At 46.2% G+C, this 19,888-nt stretch overlaps 1 protein-coding gene across 4 annotated transcripts in view; it reads right to left on the bottom strand.

Moving 5' to 3' along the window:
- Nucleotides 1–19,888, bottom strand: part of TNN (tenascin N) — a 235,065-nt gene that overhangs the window by 179,620 nt on the left and 35,557 nt on the right. For all 4 annotated transcript variants that reach the window (XM_069641134.1, XM_069641135.1, XM_069641132.1 and 1 more), the window contains exon 2: nucleotides 6,240–6,711. In XM_069641134.1, coding sequence (XP_069497235.1) covers nucleotides 6,240–6,648 — 409 coding nt within the window. In that variant the 5' untranslated portion in view covers nucleotides 6,649–6,711. The remainder of the gene's footprint in view (nucleotides 1–6,239; nucleotides 6,712–19,888) is intronic.

The following is a 19,888-nucleotide window of genomic DNA, read 5'->3' as shown; positions in this document are numbered from 1 at the left end:
GATAGGAAAGTGGCACAATCAAGAATCCGCCCTGAAGATGGATGCCATCATCTGAAATGCTTTGGACCATAATGGGACGCCCAGGGAGGCAGCTTGTGATGTTGGATGTCTGGGCCCCCTTGTGTTGCTGGGGCCTCTGCCGAAGCGCGGGGGCAGGCTTGTTCAGGGCGCCGCGCGGGAGCAGCTGCGCGCAATGAAACACTCGACTCATGGCTTGCATGTTTAAACCCGGACTGGCGCTGATCCGCCAGTTCCGGTGATTCCTTTATTCTTTCCGGCGTCACGTCCCTGCGCGCGCGCAGGGTCACGTGACACCACACAGCTCTTGTTTGACTGCTCTGTTCGCTTTTTAATAAGGAAAGATTTGTTTTAAGGTCTTTATGCGCATTATTTTACTGTGCGCTCCTCCCTTTCCCAAAAATGGCCCAGAGTGTATGTGTTCTAATGGTGGGTATATTTTTATTGCAATTTTTGGACGCTCACGTCCCGTTGTGCAGAGTCTGCCTTCACTTTCTGCTTGTTGCGGTCACGTGATCTTGGCACTGCTTAAATGTGCCAGAAAACATGACAACGCAGAGAGAGCCCCAAAGGCGCACAAAAAGCAAGCCTGTCTGTGCTCGCCGGGCTGCAGACGGGCATGGCATGGCGTGGTGTCGGATGTCAGGCTCACCCGTAGGGAAACACCGTTTGTCATGCTAATTGGCAAGCCATTTCATAAAATCACTCTGCTTGTAAGAGGGGGAAAGGATCACTTATTAAAGTGATTTTATCTAAAACACGCTCTTTGGAAGCCCATGCAGTGGATTTTAATGATGTGTTAAATAAAAAGTCCCCTGATTTGGTGTGCCTCACTGAGGCCTGGCTTACAGAAGTCTGTGCTCCCGTGCTGGTGCAGGTGCCCTCGCGGGATTATAAATTAAGCCACCTGGATCGGATATCGTCCCCTCCGGGTGGAGGGGTTGCAATCGTTTTTAGATCTAGTTTTGAACTCTCGCGCATTCCGTTAGTCCATGATGTAAAGATGGAAGCTTTACTGGTCTGTCTGGCTGTGTCTGCTACATGCTCTATGCATTTCGTTATTGTATTCAGGACACCTGGCTCCTATGCAGTGTTTCTTAACCCTTTTCTGGGCCTGGTAGCACAGTACTCTCACCTGATTGCTTTAGGAGACTTTAACATCAAGTTTAATCTCCCATGTGCTCCGATTGTGTCCAAATTGAGGCTTTAATTGGTTTGGGTTGGGATCAGGTTTTGGTAGAGCCTATTCATGTGTTAGGTAACACACTTGACCTATCTGTGGAACCGGTGATCTGGTCCGACCAGCATTTAGTGCTTCATGCTCTGGGGCTTCCTGTACCTCCATGGCTTCTCAGCTATGTGGTGCAATCGGCGCTCCGCTCATCGGAACGCCCTCTGTCTGTTGTTCAAGAAGAATGGACTACTAGCACTAAGGTTAGCTTAGCTTCTTTGGCGGAATTGTTGAGGTGTACTGCTGATGTTGTTGAACCCTCTAAGCATGTTCAATTTTGCAGGCGCCGATCGGAACCTTGGTTTTCTGAGAAACTTAAAGTGATCCGCCTAAGGGTGAGACAGGCAGAACGTAAATGGCGCCTGACATATGGGATGGCTGCAGAGGTGGTATATCGCCAGCTTAATAAAGACCATGGGCCTCATTCTGAGTACGGCGGTAGGGGGTTAACGGCACCAGTAAGGATGCCGGTGCCGTTAACCCCCTACCGCCACATTCCGAGGTCCCTTAGCGGGTCCCGCTAAGGGCGGCTGGTTTTACCAGTTATTCCTTACGGCGGGAGTCGCTAAGGGACCAAGGAGCAAATAATGGGCCCGCTATTTGCAGGCCCATTATTAGCTCCTTCCCCATTTCTATTGAGCCCTACGGGTGCTCGAATGGGAATGGGAAATGGTATTCAGAATGGGGACTTACCGGGTCTGCCAAGGTCGGAATGTCCTGGTAAGTCCCCATTCCGACACCACGAACCCGGACACGGGTTTGGAGGCAGCCATGGTGCTATTAGCACCATGGCTACCTCTAAACTCGTAATGACCCCCTATCACACAGTCATCGCTGAAGCCAAACAGGCTTTTTTACTCAAAAATTGAGAACGTGTTGAATCAACATTGAGAATTGTTTGTGATACTCAAATCTCTGTCTTCTACTGTTAATCTTATCCCTACAGTCACCCCTAGACAATTGCGCTGTGATTCATTTGCCCAATTTTTTATTACAAACATTGAAAATGTTCACGCTAATATCTATGTGGCTGATCGGGTTGATACTAATATGGACTCGGGTGAGGTTAAATTGGCTCCCTCTCATAACTGGTCTGACTTCCTTATGTTCACTAATGAAATTGTGAGCAAATCTGTTATGGAGCTTAAGTCAGCCGCTCCTTCTGACCCTGTTCCATTAGATGTTCTTAAAGACATCATGCCGAACATGATCACCTGGGTGGCTCAAGCCATCAATCTCTCATACCACTCTGGCTATATTCCAACTAAACTTATGCAGGCCATTGCTATCCTGCTTTTGAAGAAGCTGTCACTGGATCAGTCTGTTTTTGGTAACTATCGTCCAATTTCTCTTCTGCCTGTTTTCATGAAACTGCTGGTAGCACAGATGTCTCCTCTTCTCTGCTCCTTCTTGGAATACTCTGGGTTCCTCAATCCCTTTCAGTCAGGTTTTTGCCCGGGACGTGGCACGGAGAGTGGCCAGGTGTCTGTCATTGACGACATGGCCAGGTTGGTGGATGGCAGGGTGGAGTGTGTGCCCTGATTCTGCTAGGTATTTCGGCAGCCTTTGACACAGTGGACCACCCTATCCTGCTGTCCAGCCTGGCCCTGACTGAAAGTGTCAATCTCTCTCTCTCTCTTCTTTTCTCTCTCCCTCTCATTCTGCAGTGTTTCACAGGCCTTCACCTTGCCCCCCCTTGCTTTTTAACATCTACAGTCAGCCTCTTGTTTATCTTGTCTGCTCATTCAGTCTCAGGTGCTACTCGTATGCCGATGACACCTAGATCCTGGTTCGCTTAGATCTTGGCAGAGCTGAAGTGTCTTTGTGTTTGTGCCAGTGCTTGGTGGCCGTGGGTTGGGAGGGGATGGATAACAACAACTGGCTGATGTTGAATGGGTACAAAACAGAGATTCTCGTGGTGGGTTCCCCCCCAAACCCCACTCTTTGGACCCCGCTTTTTTGGCCCTCTGCACATGGTATTTTTCCTGCTTCAGTGACCGTGGCAAGGAATTTAGGGGTAACTCTGTCTTCAACTCTTTCCATGGCTGCCCATGTTGGTGCGATCTTCAAAGCTGGTCACTTCGATTGGACGATATTGCGTAAGGTTTTACCATTTCTTCCTAGTCCTCTGTATCCTCTGGTCGTGGCCTCATTAGTCCTTAGCAGAGAAGACTACTGCTATACCTTGTTTTTGGCTCAGCCTGCTGGCCTTATTCATCGATTACAGGTGTTGCAGAATTTAGAAGCCCGGTGGCTACCAACTCACCTTACAGAATTCCTATTACTCCGGTCTTACGGCCCCTTCATTGGCTCCCGGTGCATAGGCAAGTGGAGTTTAAAGCTCTCTGCCTTGCCCATCAAGTCTACTATCAGCAGAGGGCGGACTAACACTTATAAATATGTTCCTAGCCTGGGTCTACATTCTGGAGATGCTTGTCTAGTTGTGATCCCTAGGTGTTGTCTTGCTAGGATGGTGGGGCCAAGCTTTGTTGAATGCAGCTGGTAAGCTGTGGAATTTGCTATTGCTTGCCCTAAGACACACTCAGAATCACCTGGAATGTAGGCGTCTGTTGAAAACTCTGCTCTTCTAGGTCAACATGCTAGCTAGCCTTCTGTGTGTCTCAGAGCCAAGATGCCTTCGGGACTACGAGTGCTTTATAAGTTCAATTAACATACCATAGCATCATTGCAGTAGATTATCTACAAGGGTTCTGACCAGGTTTCACACAAGACGATGATCTTGCTAGCATATGGGGTGGACTTGACATACCCTATAGTGCAAAGAGCGTTCTGGCATGAACCAAATAATGTACAGAGCATTATGGAACTCAGTTTGATTAACCTTAGCAGTGCCCACTTTGAACACATTTGTCTCACAACTCTTCCGAATTTAGGCATCCCCGGTATACTTACTTTAATGTTCAACTGTTCTGTTTAGTCTTCATTTTAAAATAGGTATTTTGTGTTTTCTAGATTGTTCATACTGCTTTGTGAACATTGTATCTTATGATCTATATTTTGAGTAGTTAACATCTTGCCTTATACTAAATTCAACGATGCAGTCCTATCCTTAGGATCAACACTAACATTTCCCCAAAACTGGCATCACATTTCAACTTTAACCAAGCTGTGATCATGCCAGTGTTTTTCCCCAGACCCATTCTCTTTAAAGGGGTAATCATGATAGAAAAACATACAGAGTGCACAGAATTTGCTCTCATTATTTTTCCCTTTTCACAATAACAGTGAAAGATCAACTCAGTTTCCAGAAGTGTCGCCGCTGCCACTGCCTCCATTGCCTACCAGTTTGCAGGAGCAGGGACTTCATTGGCGTACTCCAGCAAGCCTACCAGCTCCTCTACCACAGCTCCCCTTTCAATGTAGCCTGGGAAGGGATGAGAAAGTGGAACGGGGCAGCCAGAGCAAAGGTACCCCCTCAAGCCCTTTACTTGGGTCAGCAAGTCCACAGGGCATTGAGCAGTGCCACTAAACAAGGCCTAGCGCCAACGCAACATGGTCTGTAGAGTAAGAATGGTGAGAAGAAATGGTATGTTTACATTGTGCTTAGTGCTCAGCTGCTGCGTCTTGTAATCGGTTTGGGGTGAAAGTCCTGACTTAACATTACCTTTTCTCTGCTGGCCTAGACCTGTGGTTAAGATTACAGGAGTAAGAAAGAGCTCAATAGGAGGTCTGAGTACAGAAGGTAGACTCTTGGGAAGAAGTTTGTGAGTGAAAGGGGGGGGCCTGAGGGGTGAATCTGGTATGACATGCTGAGGCGCCAGGGGGCGTCCAGTAAGATTGTGGCCAATGCACATCAGCAACACCTGGGTGTGGCCAGGAGAAGGACACTGGTGACACGATGGGAGTCACAAGTCAAGGTGTAAAAGGAAAGCGTAACATTACTTTACGACTTGGTTTACCACTATGGGGCATTTTATAATAGTTTGACAGGTGGAGTGGGAGACGGGAGGAGAAATCCATTTACTCCTCGTCCTCCCCTCTCCGCCTGCAAAGTCTATTAGTTTTATGCCTGCGTGAGATTTTCTTGCTGGTGTACAACAAATGAATTCCTATGAATGTGCACCCATTGAGCAGTCGCTAAAAGTAGTGGATTCCTTAGAAATTCATTGGAATTGCCATTTGCAAAGCGTTGTTTTCAGGAAGGATTTACATCTATGGCAAAACGGATAGTAAAGAGTAAAGGATCACTAGTTTTCATTGATTACTTTTGCATTCCATTTAGTAAAATTAAAAAACATATATATAAGGATTCCAACAGCATGTAAGTGCTGACGTTGACAGGCACTTGCATGCAAATAGAAGTTTTTGTAACCCCCCACCCACAGCCCCCCCCCCCCGATTGTAGAAGTGTGTTTGTGAACTCATGCACTTTGATGCAAACCTTATAGGAGGGTACTGGTCGAGATATGCCCCAGGAGCAGGCTTCATCATTTGGACCTTGGGCCTAATAGGAAGTGCCTGAATGTGAAAAAAGGGCGTGTCCTAGAGAGTGGTAAGCTGTGGCCGCACTGCATGTAGAGTCACTTGTGAAATATGGACCTCCTAGTGTCTGAGAACCAAGGAGAGGAGACCAGTAATTTGCAGCTGAATGCAAGCAGCCAGCATGAATTGCTTGAATGTAAAGGTGTTGTGGCGGGTGACTGCATTCATGTATCCTCATCAGAGGTGAGCCATACAACTGAACCCCCAGACTCTCCAGCACTATGAGGATTCCTGGATACAGGACCCCCTGTTGACGTTGTGAGGCACTTTGCCCTTCTTCAGGGTTTGAGCTATTTCCTTCTATGGGTATGTCCTTCTCTACTCATCCCTTGTGTAGGACACCACATCTCGAAGTGGCAACAGGCTAGGTCAGGACACCGTACCCCTTATGTGGCTAAGAAGGCATATTAGTGAGGGTTATGAAGGCCAATTAGTGAGGAAAGGCTTTTTGAGTGACGCTAAATGTGACCCATAATAGTTAACATACCTCCAGCACCGCAGCAGCCAGAGGAGCTACAGCTCTCCTGGATCCCCTTCAGCTCCATCTCCAGCTTCTCAAACCGGGCCAGCAGGGCCAAGAAGCCACTCGAGCTGTCACAGTCCACCTTGGGGGTCTGTACTCGGATGTTGTGGCGGAAGACGAAGTTGTGCTCCTCCCCAGATTCTCCGGCCTGTAAGACCACGGCGTCGTCTGCCATAGGGGTCTCCCCACCGTCCATCTGGACCTGAGAGGCCTTGGGAACGTCAATCTTGTAGACATGGCTGAAGGTGACTCCTTTCTCACTGGTACAGTTGGAGAGGTCAGTGAGGGTGTTGGAGGAGGCTTGTTGGGAGGTGCTGAAAAGCAAGATCCATGTGTGGAAGGCGAAAGCTCCCCAAACTTTCATCATGGCCATTCTCAGATTAGCTGGGGTGTAAGGAACCGTCCCATGCAGAATGAGCTGACTCAAGATGGCTGGCTGTGGAGAAAAGAACATACTAAGCATTTAAATGGGTTCCATAGGCGAACTAACCCTGACTTAATCATATATGCATGCCTTATATGGTGCCTAGGGGATGAATTAATAGATTGGATGATGGTAGAGGAGTTACAAATGAATAGAGATGGGTTGGCGGTCAATGGATTGATATGTGGCTGGATGGAAACCTGCACAGTTGATGCTTTCCTAGATGTTTTGTCTTGATAGATAGATAGATAGATAGATAGATAGGTAGATAGATAGATAGATAGATAGATAGATAGATAGATAGATAGATAGATAGATAGATAGATAGATAGATAGATGAGTTTGTTAAAATATTTGACAATGTATACCTACAAAAGGCTGTGGGTGAGGATGAAAGGGAGGAAGGATGACTTGCTGAATACATGAATGGATTTGTGGCTTGGTGGTTGCTATTCCCGGGGGCGCATGCTTCAATCTTTTGACAGCTGGATGCATGGGTGGAGAAAGGATGGGTGAGATGATGGACTTGTGGATAAGATGATGAATGGGTAATGGTGAGCATGAAGTTGAAAAACATGTCAACAGTCATTGATGAAACTTAATGCACAAGATCACTTTATTGTTTCATGTATTTCACATCAGTCTAAGCAAAACAAACACCCTGCACTTATAAGCCACCCGCTGGCTGCACTTGTGAGTTAACTGCACTTACCCCTTCCGCTCCCCCTGGCGCTTCTCCCCTTCCCTGTTCCCCACACTTGCATGATCTGAATGACACAAGGGCTAGTAAGATCGTTATTTTGTCCTCCCTTGTTTCCCCCTCTTTGTCTTGTTGTGTCTAGAAACACTTGTGTACAGGCAGTTTATAAATGCCACATTTTATAATATCACAAACACGATGGAGATCCTCCTACCAAGACTGTTGGGAGAGTATCGAACTAGTAAAACCTTTTACTCACAGATCCTTTATTTTTGCAACAAATGCTCTTCAGGATTATTACCCGGCGAGGGACGATCAGATTGTTATAAAGAATCTGATTGGTCCTCTACCGACAAAGACTTACCTGCTATGCTCTGATCCGAGTGCCGCATTACGTGGATTTTGTCCCCTTTCTTCATCGGCCGCCATGAAAAAGGGAGAAGGGACTACATGTAGTGCCTTAGCCCGGTTCCATTGCAACCATTTCCTTTGTTTTCTTTTTTTAAATCTTTTTAATGGCAACCATTGAAATGGAGAAGGGACTACAAGTAGTCCCTTCTCCCTAATCCATGGCCGGCATTTCTCTTTTTTTGCTTGTGTCGAGAAACGGTTGACATGTTGTTTCTCAACTTGAGTAAAAATACTATTAGTACCCCGGTACAAGGTGCTGAGGTACTAATAGCAATAGAAATCTCTGAGGTGGGAAATCACCAGTCAGGCTTCCAACTATCGACCCAGGGTATTACCTGACGGGTAAGGCTCACTCCCCTCCTCGGGTTCTATTGCTTTATTATATTCTATGGAGGGACCTGTTATCTGACAGAGGCCTAATTAGAAGCGCACGTTTCAACTGTATTCCTTTAAGAGCAATTACTGGTCGTGTCCTGCAATGACCCAAAACTGTATAACATGTGCTGCACACTGCGGATTTGTTACATTTTTTGGGCCAGGTTATTTGCATGTCCAATCCAGAATGATATCGCTGATCTTGAGGGGGGCAGGATTTTCACACTGTCGCCTAGCGTATGTTATCTAGTAAGCCTAACAAATGCACAATCAAATAAATAAGGTCAGATTCTCAGTTAAAAAGTTAGGCGCTACTGTCATATCTTCAGCAGGTCTGAAAAATCATGAACCAACACCCATTATTGTAATCAAAATGTTCCTGTATCTGTGTTGTACTTTTTATTTTTTCTATGTACTTTTTATTTTTATTATCTGTTTTATGGATGTTTTCCCCTAAAATAAACATGAAATGAATGATAGTGAACGGAGGATAGCACAGGGGCAACATACTGGTCTTGGAAGCAAAACCATGCAGAGCAACAGAGGTTTGAATCCCATACCCGTGCTTACAAACCGAACTCGTATCAGTATTAAGCGCATTATAAAAAACGAATAAATAAATAAAATAAAAACATAGGTGTCTAGGTGGGCGGGTGAAAGAACATCTGGCTGAGTCATTGGCCGTGCAGTGGACGCAAGCATGCAAGTGGTGCTGGGTGGATGCACACATGAGAGTGTGAGCGGGAGAATGAGTGGTTTGATGGATGGAAGGGTTGGTTGGCTGATGATTCGGCTCACCTATATAACATTTTATCTCCAGACGACTAATACACTGGCTCCCGGTCCATGATAGGATCAAATTCATAATTATCACTCTTACCCATAAATGCCTTGCTAACAATGCACCGGCCTATCTCAGTAGTCAAATGATCAGTACCCAATCCAACAGACCCACTCGTACCTTATACTCTAATCTTTTCACTACTCCAAGATTTAAGAGAGTAAAAGCAGTTGGGTCTAGTGTCCCGGTAGTTGCGGCCAATCTATGGAACTCCATACCACAACACTTAAGAAACGACCCATCCGTGTTGTCATTCCGAAAAAGTCTGAAAACTAGACTTTTTAGCCTAGACCCACAATAATCAGACACCAATCATAGATGAACTAGCCTCCATTATGCATTCCTGAAGTATATTGGTCCATTCCAGATTCGAAAATCTATTATTGTGTTACCTGTATAGCCGTTTGCACCTGTCACGTTGTACCCACCTGCACCAAGTAACATGTATGTACTCTACTGTAACCTACTTTATGTACTAAGTAACATGTATGGTAGCATGTATATACTCCACTGTAAACTGTTTGATGTACTAAGTAACATGTATGACACATTCCACTGTAACCGTCATCTTAAGTATTGATGCGCCTTGATGCCTCTGGGCTAAGCGCGTTTTATAAATGCCAAATAAATAAATAAAAGTTGAGTCCATTAAACTTTTTCCACACATTTTTTGTTTTTGTTTCGTGTTTTGTGTGTGACATGTATATGCGGGGATCAATGAATTGCCCATTGTGTTATATTTATATGCTTGGTTTATAGGTTTTGTAACAGGAAACAGGAGCAGTGCAATCCTGTAGCACTTTGAGCAGCCATCCCCAGCGCTGAAAGTTCTTTTTTCAGGGGTAAAGTTGTTCATCAGCAACATGCAGAAGACTCTGAGGGTAGAAACTTAAACACCCTTCAAGGGGGTCTCTCTTGTGAGTGTGGGCAGAGCCCCGTCAAGCCACCAGCCTGCAACGAGATACTACAAAGTAAGGGATTCAGCAATGACTGTGCACACTACAGCCTCAGTCCTCTGCTCTCTACTCTGTTCAGGAGACTGATTCATTACTCTGGAGGGACGGGAAAGCTGCCGGTCTGCATGTACCCCCCTTTCCCCACCGTAAGCAAAATTATCTAAGAGAAATTCTGCTGCTGAGGTGGGGTGGTCCTTGTTCAACCTGAAGCCCCTACCGCACACATTCTACTTCAAGGTCCACATACCCAATGCATTTGGGTGCGATGTGCATCCTTTTTGAGAGCCCTGAGGGTCTTGAGAAACACACAATGGGCCCGATTCAATGAACTATTAGCATAGTGCAAAGTGACTTTGTGCGCTCGTTGGCTTCTTTGTGTTTTTCTAAGTTACTTTGGCCAATAGTCGGTTATTTAAGGAGCATAGGTATTTGATTACTTATCTATTTGAAAGATATTCTGATTATGGCCCCTTCTTGAGCAATGCTATGGGAACATCTTCAATCTGCCATCAAGCTTTTGACCACTTTGGGCTTTGTGATCAATTGGGAGAATTTAGAGGTCCAACCTTCCAGTTTCTTGGGGTCGTGGTTGAATGTGTGCCCTCGACTTTTCATTTTCCCAGAGTACGGGTACTGACTATCAAAAGAGAATTGGTATGGTCACTACGGGCTCTAGCCTTCCTTGTTGCCATTTGGCAAAGCCCGTAGTGCTGTTAACGACGTCCATTCAGGTGATTCTTCTGACTCCCCTTCATTACCGGGCTCTCCAGAGGCTGAAGAATCAAAAGCTGCGCAAGGCGTCAGAATCGTCAGAAACGAAGACAGGGTAGGGCCTGAGCGAGCAAGGCTCATGCAAAATTTGTAAATGCCCACAGTTGTTAATGTCACTGCGGTGAGCCATTAGTTTCAGGCCCCACTTGTTAGACAGCCCGGCTACGCCTCTGGTGAGAAGTGACTTTGCACTGCCAGCAACACCCTGATTCACAGAGCGGTGCAAAGTGTATTTTTGCAGTGCAAGTGACTTTGCACTGGTGCAAAAGTGGTGCAAAGTTCCATAAATCAGGCCAAAAAAGTACAGGAGGCGAGTTGCCTCAGATCTGAATTTGTGGGCACTCCATAGTGAAGTGGGTGGGAAAAGATGCAGCAAAAAGGGTTTTCAGGACCCAGATGGGGTGTAGTTATAACGTGGCGTTGTTGAGATGGTCTGGGGTGAGGAGGCTCAGGTGGGACCAACTGCTGTCTATGCTAGCGGGTATGAGGGAGCTTCATGGGGTTCCGGCGGCTCTAATTTTACATGCAGGGGAGAGCGTTTTCGTTAGGGATACGGGTGTGGCACTGTTAAGAACGATGAAGAGGGATCTGATTTGGTTGAGGGAGATACGACCCAGGGTGGGGTTGGTTTGGACCAAGTTGATTCTGAGAAGGATATGTAGGGGGGCTGTGCAGGAAGGAGTGGTTGAACTAATGAGGAAAAAGATCAACAGGGAGATGGTGAAGTTTTGCAGGTCCTGGGGGGTGTGAACACTGGCGCACCAGGAGATAATTTATGAGGATTTGGAATTATTTCGGGAGGATGGGGTGCACCTGTCATTCATGGGAAACCAGAACTGCTTGTGTGATGTTAGGGGGGCGGTGGAGGATATCATAAAGAGTTGGAGATAGATGAGAAGTGGGGCGGGGGCAGAAAGAAAACCTCAAGGGAGGGTTTTTCTGGTGCCAGGGACATGGCCCTTTGGAAGAGGGTTCAGGAAACACAATAGGGTACTAGCGCAGTAAAGGAGGGGGTGGTACTGTTTGCACGAACAGGCTACCCCTGGGGTACAAAGAGGCAGAAGAGGTATTGAAGAAGGAGGGGCGTGGCCTCGGGGAGAAGATGGGAGAAAGCGGGATTGAAGGTTGAGAGGAATTGAACGGGAGGGTAGGCAGCAAGGGACAGGAAGTGATGAATTAATTTTGGCAATTGTTAATTGATCTGTTAGTCTGTAAGGCCAGGGAGCCAGGTTAGCGTGTTATTTGTACGCTGTGGTCTGTCACATTAAAGCAACCTTTTCCACTTTAAGCGCGTCAGGGATTTTTGTGCAGTAAGCCCAAAGAGGTTGCTGTTGCATTTCTTTCAAAATTGCAGGAATCAAGTGGTCTCCTGTTATATTTAGTGGTGTGGCTAGTATTTGCATCATGCACCATTGTCATTTGCAAGGTCTCCAGGCACTCTGGTGGATCTGAAAGAGGGCGGGGAGGTGGTTAGGTCATTTGTGAGAGAGGAAACAGATAATATAGATTTGCTGCTGTGCTGATGCGTGCACACAGTACAATGTGTGCCCCCCAAGTTGTTAATGTATGCCCATGGAGCCCATCTTCAATATATCTGGGTCAGCTAGTTGGCTGGAAATGACTGACTCATCTTGACGTAACTGGGACTACCCCCTGCTTCACTATAAGTATGGTGTGGACTTTCTTCTTGCAGTGTGGAAATTCCCTTCCTTGATTCAGAGGCAGAACTGTTAGTCTGACTCTCAAGAGCGGGGGCTGCACTGCTTCCTGCTGCTCACTAGAGTCACTCAAGTCCATTAGATTTTGCTTTGCCCATGAGAGATATCCTATACTAAGAAGACTATAAACCTACTCCAGAAAATAAGCATCATCTTTGGACGCCCATTGCCATTGCCATGACCATTGCCAATGACCACGCCCATTGTCATTGGCACTCAAGTCCATTATATCACCAGATTTTGCTTTGCCCATGAGAGATTTACAATACTAAGAAGAATATATTCCTACTCTAGAAAAGAATCATCTTCCTTTGACGACTATTGCGATTGCCACAAGCATTGACAATTGTCAAACCCATCGTCCATGTCACTCAAGTCCAATATATTAACCGATTTTGCTTTGTCCGTGGTCTCCACTACTGAAAAGACTATGCACCTGCACCAGAAAAGAAGTATCATAACTTGACCTCTATTGTCATTGCCATCACCAGTGTAATTGCCACACCCAATGTCATTGGCCCTCAAGTACTTAAATATTACTGCATTTTGTGTTGTCCATGAGAGGTCTCCAATACAAAGAAGAATAATGATCTACTCTTGGAGAAGAAGCAAAATCTCTTGACAGACACTGGCAGCACCATTGCAATTTACCACACTTGTCATTGTCACTCAAGTCCACTTGATCACAAGACTTTGCTTTGTCCATGTGAGGTCTCCACTACCAAGAAGACTGTGCACCAGCAAAGGAGTATCATAACTTGACACCCGTTGCCATTGTAATTGCCACACCCATGTTCACTCAAATCCATTACATCACCAGATTTTCCTTTGGCCATGAGAAGTCTCCAATGCTACGAAGACTATAAACCTACTCCATAAAGGAACTATCTCTTGACACCCATTGCCAGGACCATTGCCAAAGACCACGCCCATTGTCATTGTCATTCTAGTGCATGATATCAACCGCTTTTGGTTTGCCCATGAGAGGTCTCCTATACTAAGAGGTCTATGCACCTGCGCCAGAAAAGAAGTACCATAACTTGACACCCATTGCCATGGCCATTGTAATGGCCATGCCCATTCTCACTCAAGTCCATTATATCAACGGATTTTTCTTTGTCGTTGACAGATCTCCAATACCAAGAACATGATTTACCTCCGCCAGACAAGAAGCATCATCTTTTTACACCCATTGCCATTGCCACGACCCTTGCAAATCACCACGCCTGCTGCCATTGTCACTCTAGTCCAGCAGAGAAACAGATTCTGCATTGCCCATTAGAGGTCCCCATTACTGATCCTGTACTCCTGCACCAGAAAAGAAGTAGATCTTGACCCCCATTGCCATTGCCAAGTGTCACACCTATTGGCATTTTCACTCAAGTCCATTATATCCCAAGAGTATGCTTTACCCTTGGTAGCCCCCCCCCTACTAAGAAATCTGTGCAGCTGCACCAGAAAGTATGACTCAACCCTTGACACGCGTTTCAGGGCGGTCCTGCCCAGCCCCTTGAAGCATGGTGATCTGTGGGCCCTGCGCTCTATGCAGAATCATCTCTGCAGAGCATCCAGCTGTACACTGAGTTTGGTAGCAGGCTTCCCTGTGTGGGGACGCGCACTAGTGCCTCACCTAACCTGGGTGTGCCGACTAATCTCTGATCTGGAGAAGCGCAGCAGTAGCTTGGTGAATAGCACCCCGTTACACGGGCGCTGCTCCCCACGATGGTGTCATCCCAGCAAGCCTACTCAGGGACTGACTGGGGAATAACATTGTCTCGGGCACCATTGAAAAAGTGGGCCATAGTTGCAAATGGCAATTCACTCCTTTTGTGACAAACTGTTTGAATAGTACCCATTTATTCAGCAACACTGATCAAAACAACTAGCCGCATAGTGAAGTAACTCATCAAACTGGCCCACATTGGCCAAAAGAGTGGCCCACTTTGACCCAAAAAACTGGCCCACAACAGCATTTAGCGTTTTGGGTTCGGCCATGGGCCTATTGCCCTGTAGGCCAGTCCATGCCTGCACACCAACATTTAGCGTTTTGGGTTCAGGCATTGATTGCCCTGTAGGCCAGTCAGAGCCTAGTAGCCCCACTTGTACATAATAGTGCTCCCCGGGACTGAGGGTCTGCACGTACCTTGTGGAAGTAAAGCATGAGGTTCAGCTCCCGCACTGCCCCCCTTTCGTACATCACTGCAACCTCCTTAACGTGGGTGTCACAGTGGCCATGTATGTGAAAGCGGGGAGCCTCCTCAAATCTATGTCCTGTTTTTCCCATTAGCTGTCCCACAGTGCAGACCCTCAGCCTCTGCTTGGGGGGTTCCCTTCATGCCACGATGCTGATCTCCTTGGTGCATTACCAAGCCAGCTTCCTGTCAAAGTAATTACCACTGAACCTGGCCTAGCGCCAAGATGCCTAGTCTCCAGCGCACCCAGGGGCTAGTCTGAAATGCATCAGTACTCGCGGGCGTCAGTGGTAGGAAAAGTCGGACTTCAATTGCTTGAGCAGAAGGCCTGAGTCAGAGTTTGATGTGCCTAAACTTTGCATTTGCAACCTATCGTTGGTATTATGTTATGTAATTCGAATGCTGTTCATTATGAGCAGTGTTGGCTAAAAATATGTGTGCAATATGTTTATTTGAATGAACAGTTATGTTTTATAACAACCTGTTAATAATCCATGTATTTGCTGAGAAGTCATCTACCCTGCTATGCTTTTATCTGAAACAGTCCACCGCCTCCTGCAGAGTTCAGCCTGAGAGTTCAGACTCGCTACCCCAAGGCGAACCGGATGTTCTGATAACCCATTGCTTGACTTTGCATCAAAGATGCCACATTTTAGGGAATCAAACAGATTATGGTGGATCATTGAATCTCCCTGGCACTTACAGTCCACCCTCCAGCTGCAAACAATGTTGAGTATTGTGTGCAGTGGCTAGTATATCATATACAGAAAACTTTGCATTATCTAGTATGTTTTGTGCAGCCTATGTTGCATATTGTGTTTTTTACAATTTACGCTTTCTATTATATTTTGAAGGATGTGCAGGTTTAGGTGCAGGGAGAGTCACAAGCATGCCCTGAACCCATGTCGTGGCCACCACGTGGGTGGATGGCTAGCAGCAGCCCCTCCCAACCCAAATGGGTGCAGGATGGCACAGAATAGGCGTGGAGAACAGGCATGACACTTAGACATGCAGCAGTTCGAGGCATGTGCACTGTCTGCCTGGTCCACCTACCGAGCACAGGTCTCATTTGGAAATCGATGGGCACGCCTGCAGAAGCTGATGGCCTCAGGACGTCATGAGCATTTGGTTCCTCACTTCCTGGAGCAACCGGCAGTATCAGGCCCCAGGTGCACCTTTCATGCCCATTCTGACCTAATTGCACGGACAACTAGACAGCTACACTCACATCTTGAAAGTCACTGGTGAGGCACTACTTGAAGTAATGTGCTAGGGTCAGGAGGCCACATCCCCAATACACCAAAGGCATGTTAGAGACTGACCAAAGAGGGCTACAAAAGAAAAATATCTCTGATCACGGAACTGCCTACAACGGTCCTCAACGTTTGGCTCTCCAGATGTGTTAAACTACAACTCCCATGATCCCCCTGTGACGAATCAACATCCGGGGCACAAGTGGTCCAGGAATGAATATCGGTTTCTAAACCATCAATCAACCCCACACCGCTAATACACCAGAAGGGATCCAAACAGATTGGAATATAAGTGAATCATAAAACAGACCTCCTTGTCCAATTTTGGTAACGTGGACAGAACGGCAAAGTTATCTCTGCAAGGTCATGGATCGTTGGTTAGTTGCAACACAGCGAAAATACAATTATTACCCTTTGATAAAAGGGAATGTCTATTCAATGTTGTATAAAAATATCGACTTTATTATTACTACAACAGACAGTTCTAGCACAATACAATTACCACCCACACTTTAAAGGAACACAGGGCAGACAGTTTCACAAAGGAAAGGGATGCACTCTGGATACTGACAGGAGGGTAGTTGGTAAAGAAATCAGTCTTATAGTTCAAGAATATTTGGTTTCAACACCAAAGGGGCAAAGGTTCGTATCTGTCTCTGGGGGTCTTCAGAGAAGGGGGGGTGGGAGAACCATAATGTAACTGGTGCTGAAGAAGTTCTTGGTGCTCAACAGCATCGAGGCGGTTCCAGGGTGCTTTGCAGCCTGTGAGACAGAGTTAGTGGCGGGAAACGGCTGCGGGTAGCAGGCGGCAGGTAGCTCGGGAGGCGAGGCTGGACGGACGTCTGCAGGCTGTCCGGCGTGGCGCTCTGGGCCAAGAATCTTTGTCTCTGTGCTGATTTGCGTATCTGGAATGCCAGTCGAGGCATCTCGGATGCACTGGCAACCGCAGCGTGACAACAGTCAGCGGTGCAGCCGGATGCGGTTCGAGGACTCGACTGTCTTCAAACTGTCCTTAAAAAGACGGCTGCTGGATGATGCTTGTGTGGCACTCCTTCTAGCTTCTTCGCAGGGCTTGTGTTCTTTCAAGGCGGACGGTGCAAAGCTCAGGAGTGGGTTAGCAGGCAACGGATTTGTCCTTTGTCCAGAGACACTCCGGCACTTCCCACCTAGGAAGCTTGTTGTCAGAACCTAGCAGGGCATGCTGTGTGCTGGCTGGGTACCGGTTCTGGAGCTGCTGGATGGGTCCTCTGAGTCTGGTTTCTCCCTCTGTTCCCTGGGAGATGTTTAGGGGAGGGATCTTGCTTCCCTCTTGGAACTACTGGCCTTTTGTCACTGGCAGAAGTTGTGAGGTAGACTGTACCTTCAGCTCGGGTCCAAATGAGCCCTTCTTCGTACTTCTTACAAAGTCTTCAGATGATCTGATCAGTGAGGGGCCAAGCCCTCTTTTAAAGCCAAATGGGCCCCAGTGATTGGTGTAGGCTAAGCCCACCTCTATGAACCAATCCAGGGTCCCCACCATCAATCTTCAGAGATGCTTCAGATCTGAACCAAAGCACTTGACAGCAGACAGGGGAAGGATGACATCATATACTTCTAAGTCCCACCCATCATCCTGTATGCTGTACATCAAAGTATCTCCCTAATTAACTGAGCCCTATGCAGTGCTTGATCACAACATGGTCCTCCTTTGAAGTAGGGGGTTGCATACTTCCCTGCTCTGAAAGGAGTGGTTCCAGACTGGACATTCACTGCCCTTTCATACCAACGAGCGGTGTTAGTACCAAGGTGGCACATTGCATTACAAAGAGGTGTTGGTCTCTGGTCTCCATTGTCACTTCCTGCACCCAACCCTTCCCTGAGGCCTGCTAATTAACATTCTTCCGTATTCGCCGCCACCAGCAAGGTGTAACTATGGAGGTGCTAATCTATGTGGCCTTGAAATGATAATCAGGCTGCCCACGGTCAGAGGCATTTGATGTACCCACAGCTGTCAGATTTTAGCTACACATGACAGGGGAAGGCAGCACTGGTAAGCTGTGTCCTCCCAGAGTACATGAGTAGTTTTCTGGTGTGCAGTGAGCGTGGAAAATATGTGAAGGAATGGACCTACTTATTTTCCAGAGGTTGATCTCCCATCATTCGTTATTTTTAAATAAATATAAATCAAAAAGCCCATGCGAGCACACTCTCCCTGTGCAGATGGTCGAATTCCTCACAACCCCACTATTGATTCTAGGGATCGATGAGCTAAAGAAATCATGGCTGTAGCCGAGCCAGAGCCGATCCATAGGGCTTGGCCTGGCTCTAAAACTCAAATGCAAGCCAAGCCAGCAACAGATGCACACCTTGCAATCTGCTTCCCGACCCTCAAACACAAAACCCTTAACCTGTCATCATTTCTCCTCAAGCCCTACCAAAATAACTAATGCCTGACATCCTCCTCTCTTCCCCCACAACACAAACCTATACCCAATGTCGTGCCACCCTAATCCCATAACAGAAAAACATACACCTGGCATCCCAATTTTGGAAGATTTAACACAGCTAAATTAAGTTATTTGTTCAAGATCACACACTTTCAGAAAAAGGGGATTTTATCCCAGTCTGCACTTTAAACACGTTACCACATATCTCCAAATCTCTAGAGGATATAGATGTGTTACTGTACAATTTTAGGAAGCATAAATAATACTCTGTTTCATAAAGATGACTTAGAAGTACACAAAGTACAATATAAATCAACCTGACAAATATATAAAACCCTATGTTGTGCAGAGATTGGTTATATCTTTATGTTCACCATACAGAATGGAACTCTACATGTACCAGAATGCAAAGTAAAGCTGTCCTAAACAATCCTCTGTGTTTTACAACTATAACGTTAAAACACACAATAACAAAACAGCGTGAAAAGGTCAACTACTTGTCATTGTTTTATACAGACTCGGAACTGGTGAGTGTGCACAGCTTCTAGCAGGTTTAAACCCTAAGGAGCCATCCCCAGTTTTTCAGCAGGCACACGTGGGAACAACAGGCAGCAGGCACGTGCCCTGAATGGTGGGATTTAGAGGGCAAAATCTAAAGGGCAGTGTGGCAGGTGGAAAGGCTCATGTCTAGGCAAGCATCCCGGTTGCCCAAGGACAGTGTCACCTCCCACTGTCTCATTCCCAAACTGGGTGGTATGGAAAGACCCCATGGCCATGGTACGCAGCCCGATGGAAGAGTAAAAGAAACATTTCTGGAAGGCCCCTTTCACAAACACAGGTTCCTGCTATCTACTGCTCTGATGAAGGCAGAGTACTTTCCTCTAAAGCGAAGAGTATTTCTCCACTGACCTTGTTCCGCCGAAACGCATTACTACTCTGAGGGGACACGAGGTCCTCCACAGAACACTTCACCAGTTAGGACCTCTTTCTTTGTGTGGCATCGCCCACCGATGGACTAGGATACTTCATCCCGAAGCTCCTCCAACCCCTTTTTGTCTGTTCCCCCAGATGCGTTGGCAGACCCAATCCCAACACACAATAATCTCGATTTTTGGGAATTTATCATAATTGTAAAAGAACATTGATTACTTGCTTAACTTTTGAATTTTCAGCAAGAACACTGTCATTATTATTGTAATTGATTTTCAGTTCAACCCTATTCCTTGCTTTTGGTTTAAATTGAGCACCAAAGTGATAAATAACTGTTCTTTGTTAATACTTATATTTGGTTTAAGTTCTTTTTTCATGCACTGTTCTTTATTTTTTTATTATCTGAAGGACTCTATATTCAATTTTTGTATGTGTTAATTATGTTATTGATTATATATGTTGCTACAGTTGGATTTTACCATATGCACCACCTTTTTGATATAAAGTTTGATTTTCAATTTCAACAATCCTTTATGTTTTCTTTGAAGGAGTGTCTAAATATACATGATTGCATGTAACATTTATAACCTGTGTGGTTATATGGGTTTGGACCGGG

The sequence above is a fragment of the Ambystoma mexicanum genome, chromosome 1q, assembly GCF_040938575.1.
Source record: "Ambystoma mexicanum isolate Mex_15411 chromosome 1q, UKY_AmexF1_1, whole genome shotgun sequence".
In the NCBI taxonomy this organism is placed as follows: Eukaryota; Metazoa; Chordata; class Amphibia; order Caudata; family Ambystomatidae; genus Ambystoma; species Ambystoma mexicanum.
This window is presented reverse-complemented; position numbering and strand designations above follow the sequence as displayed.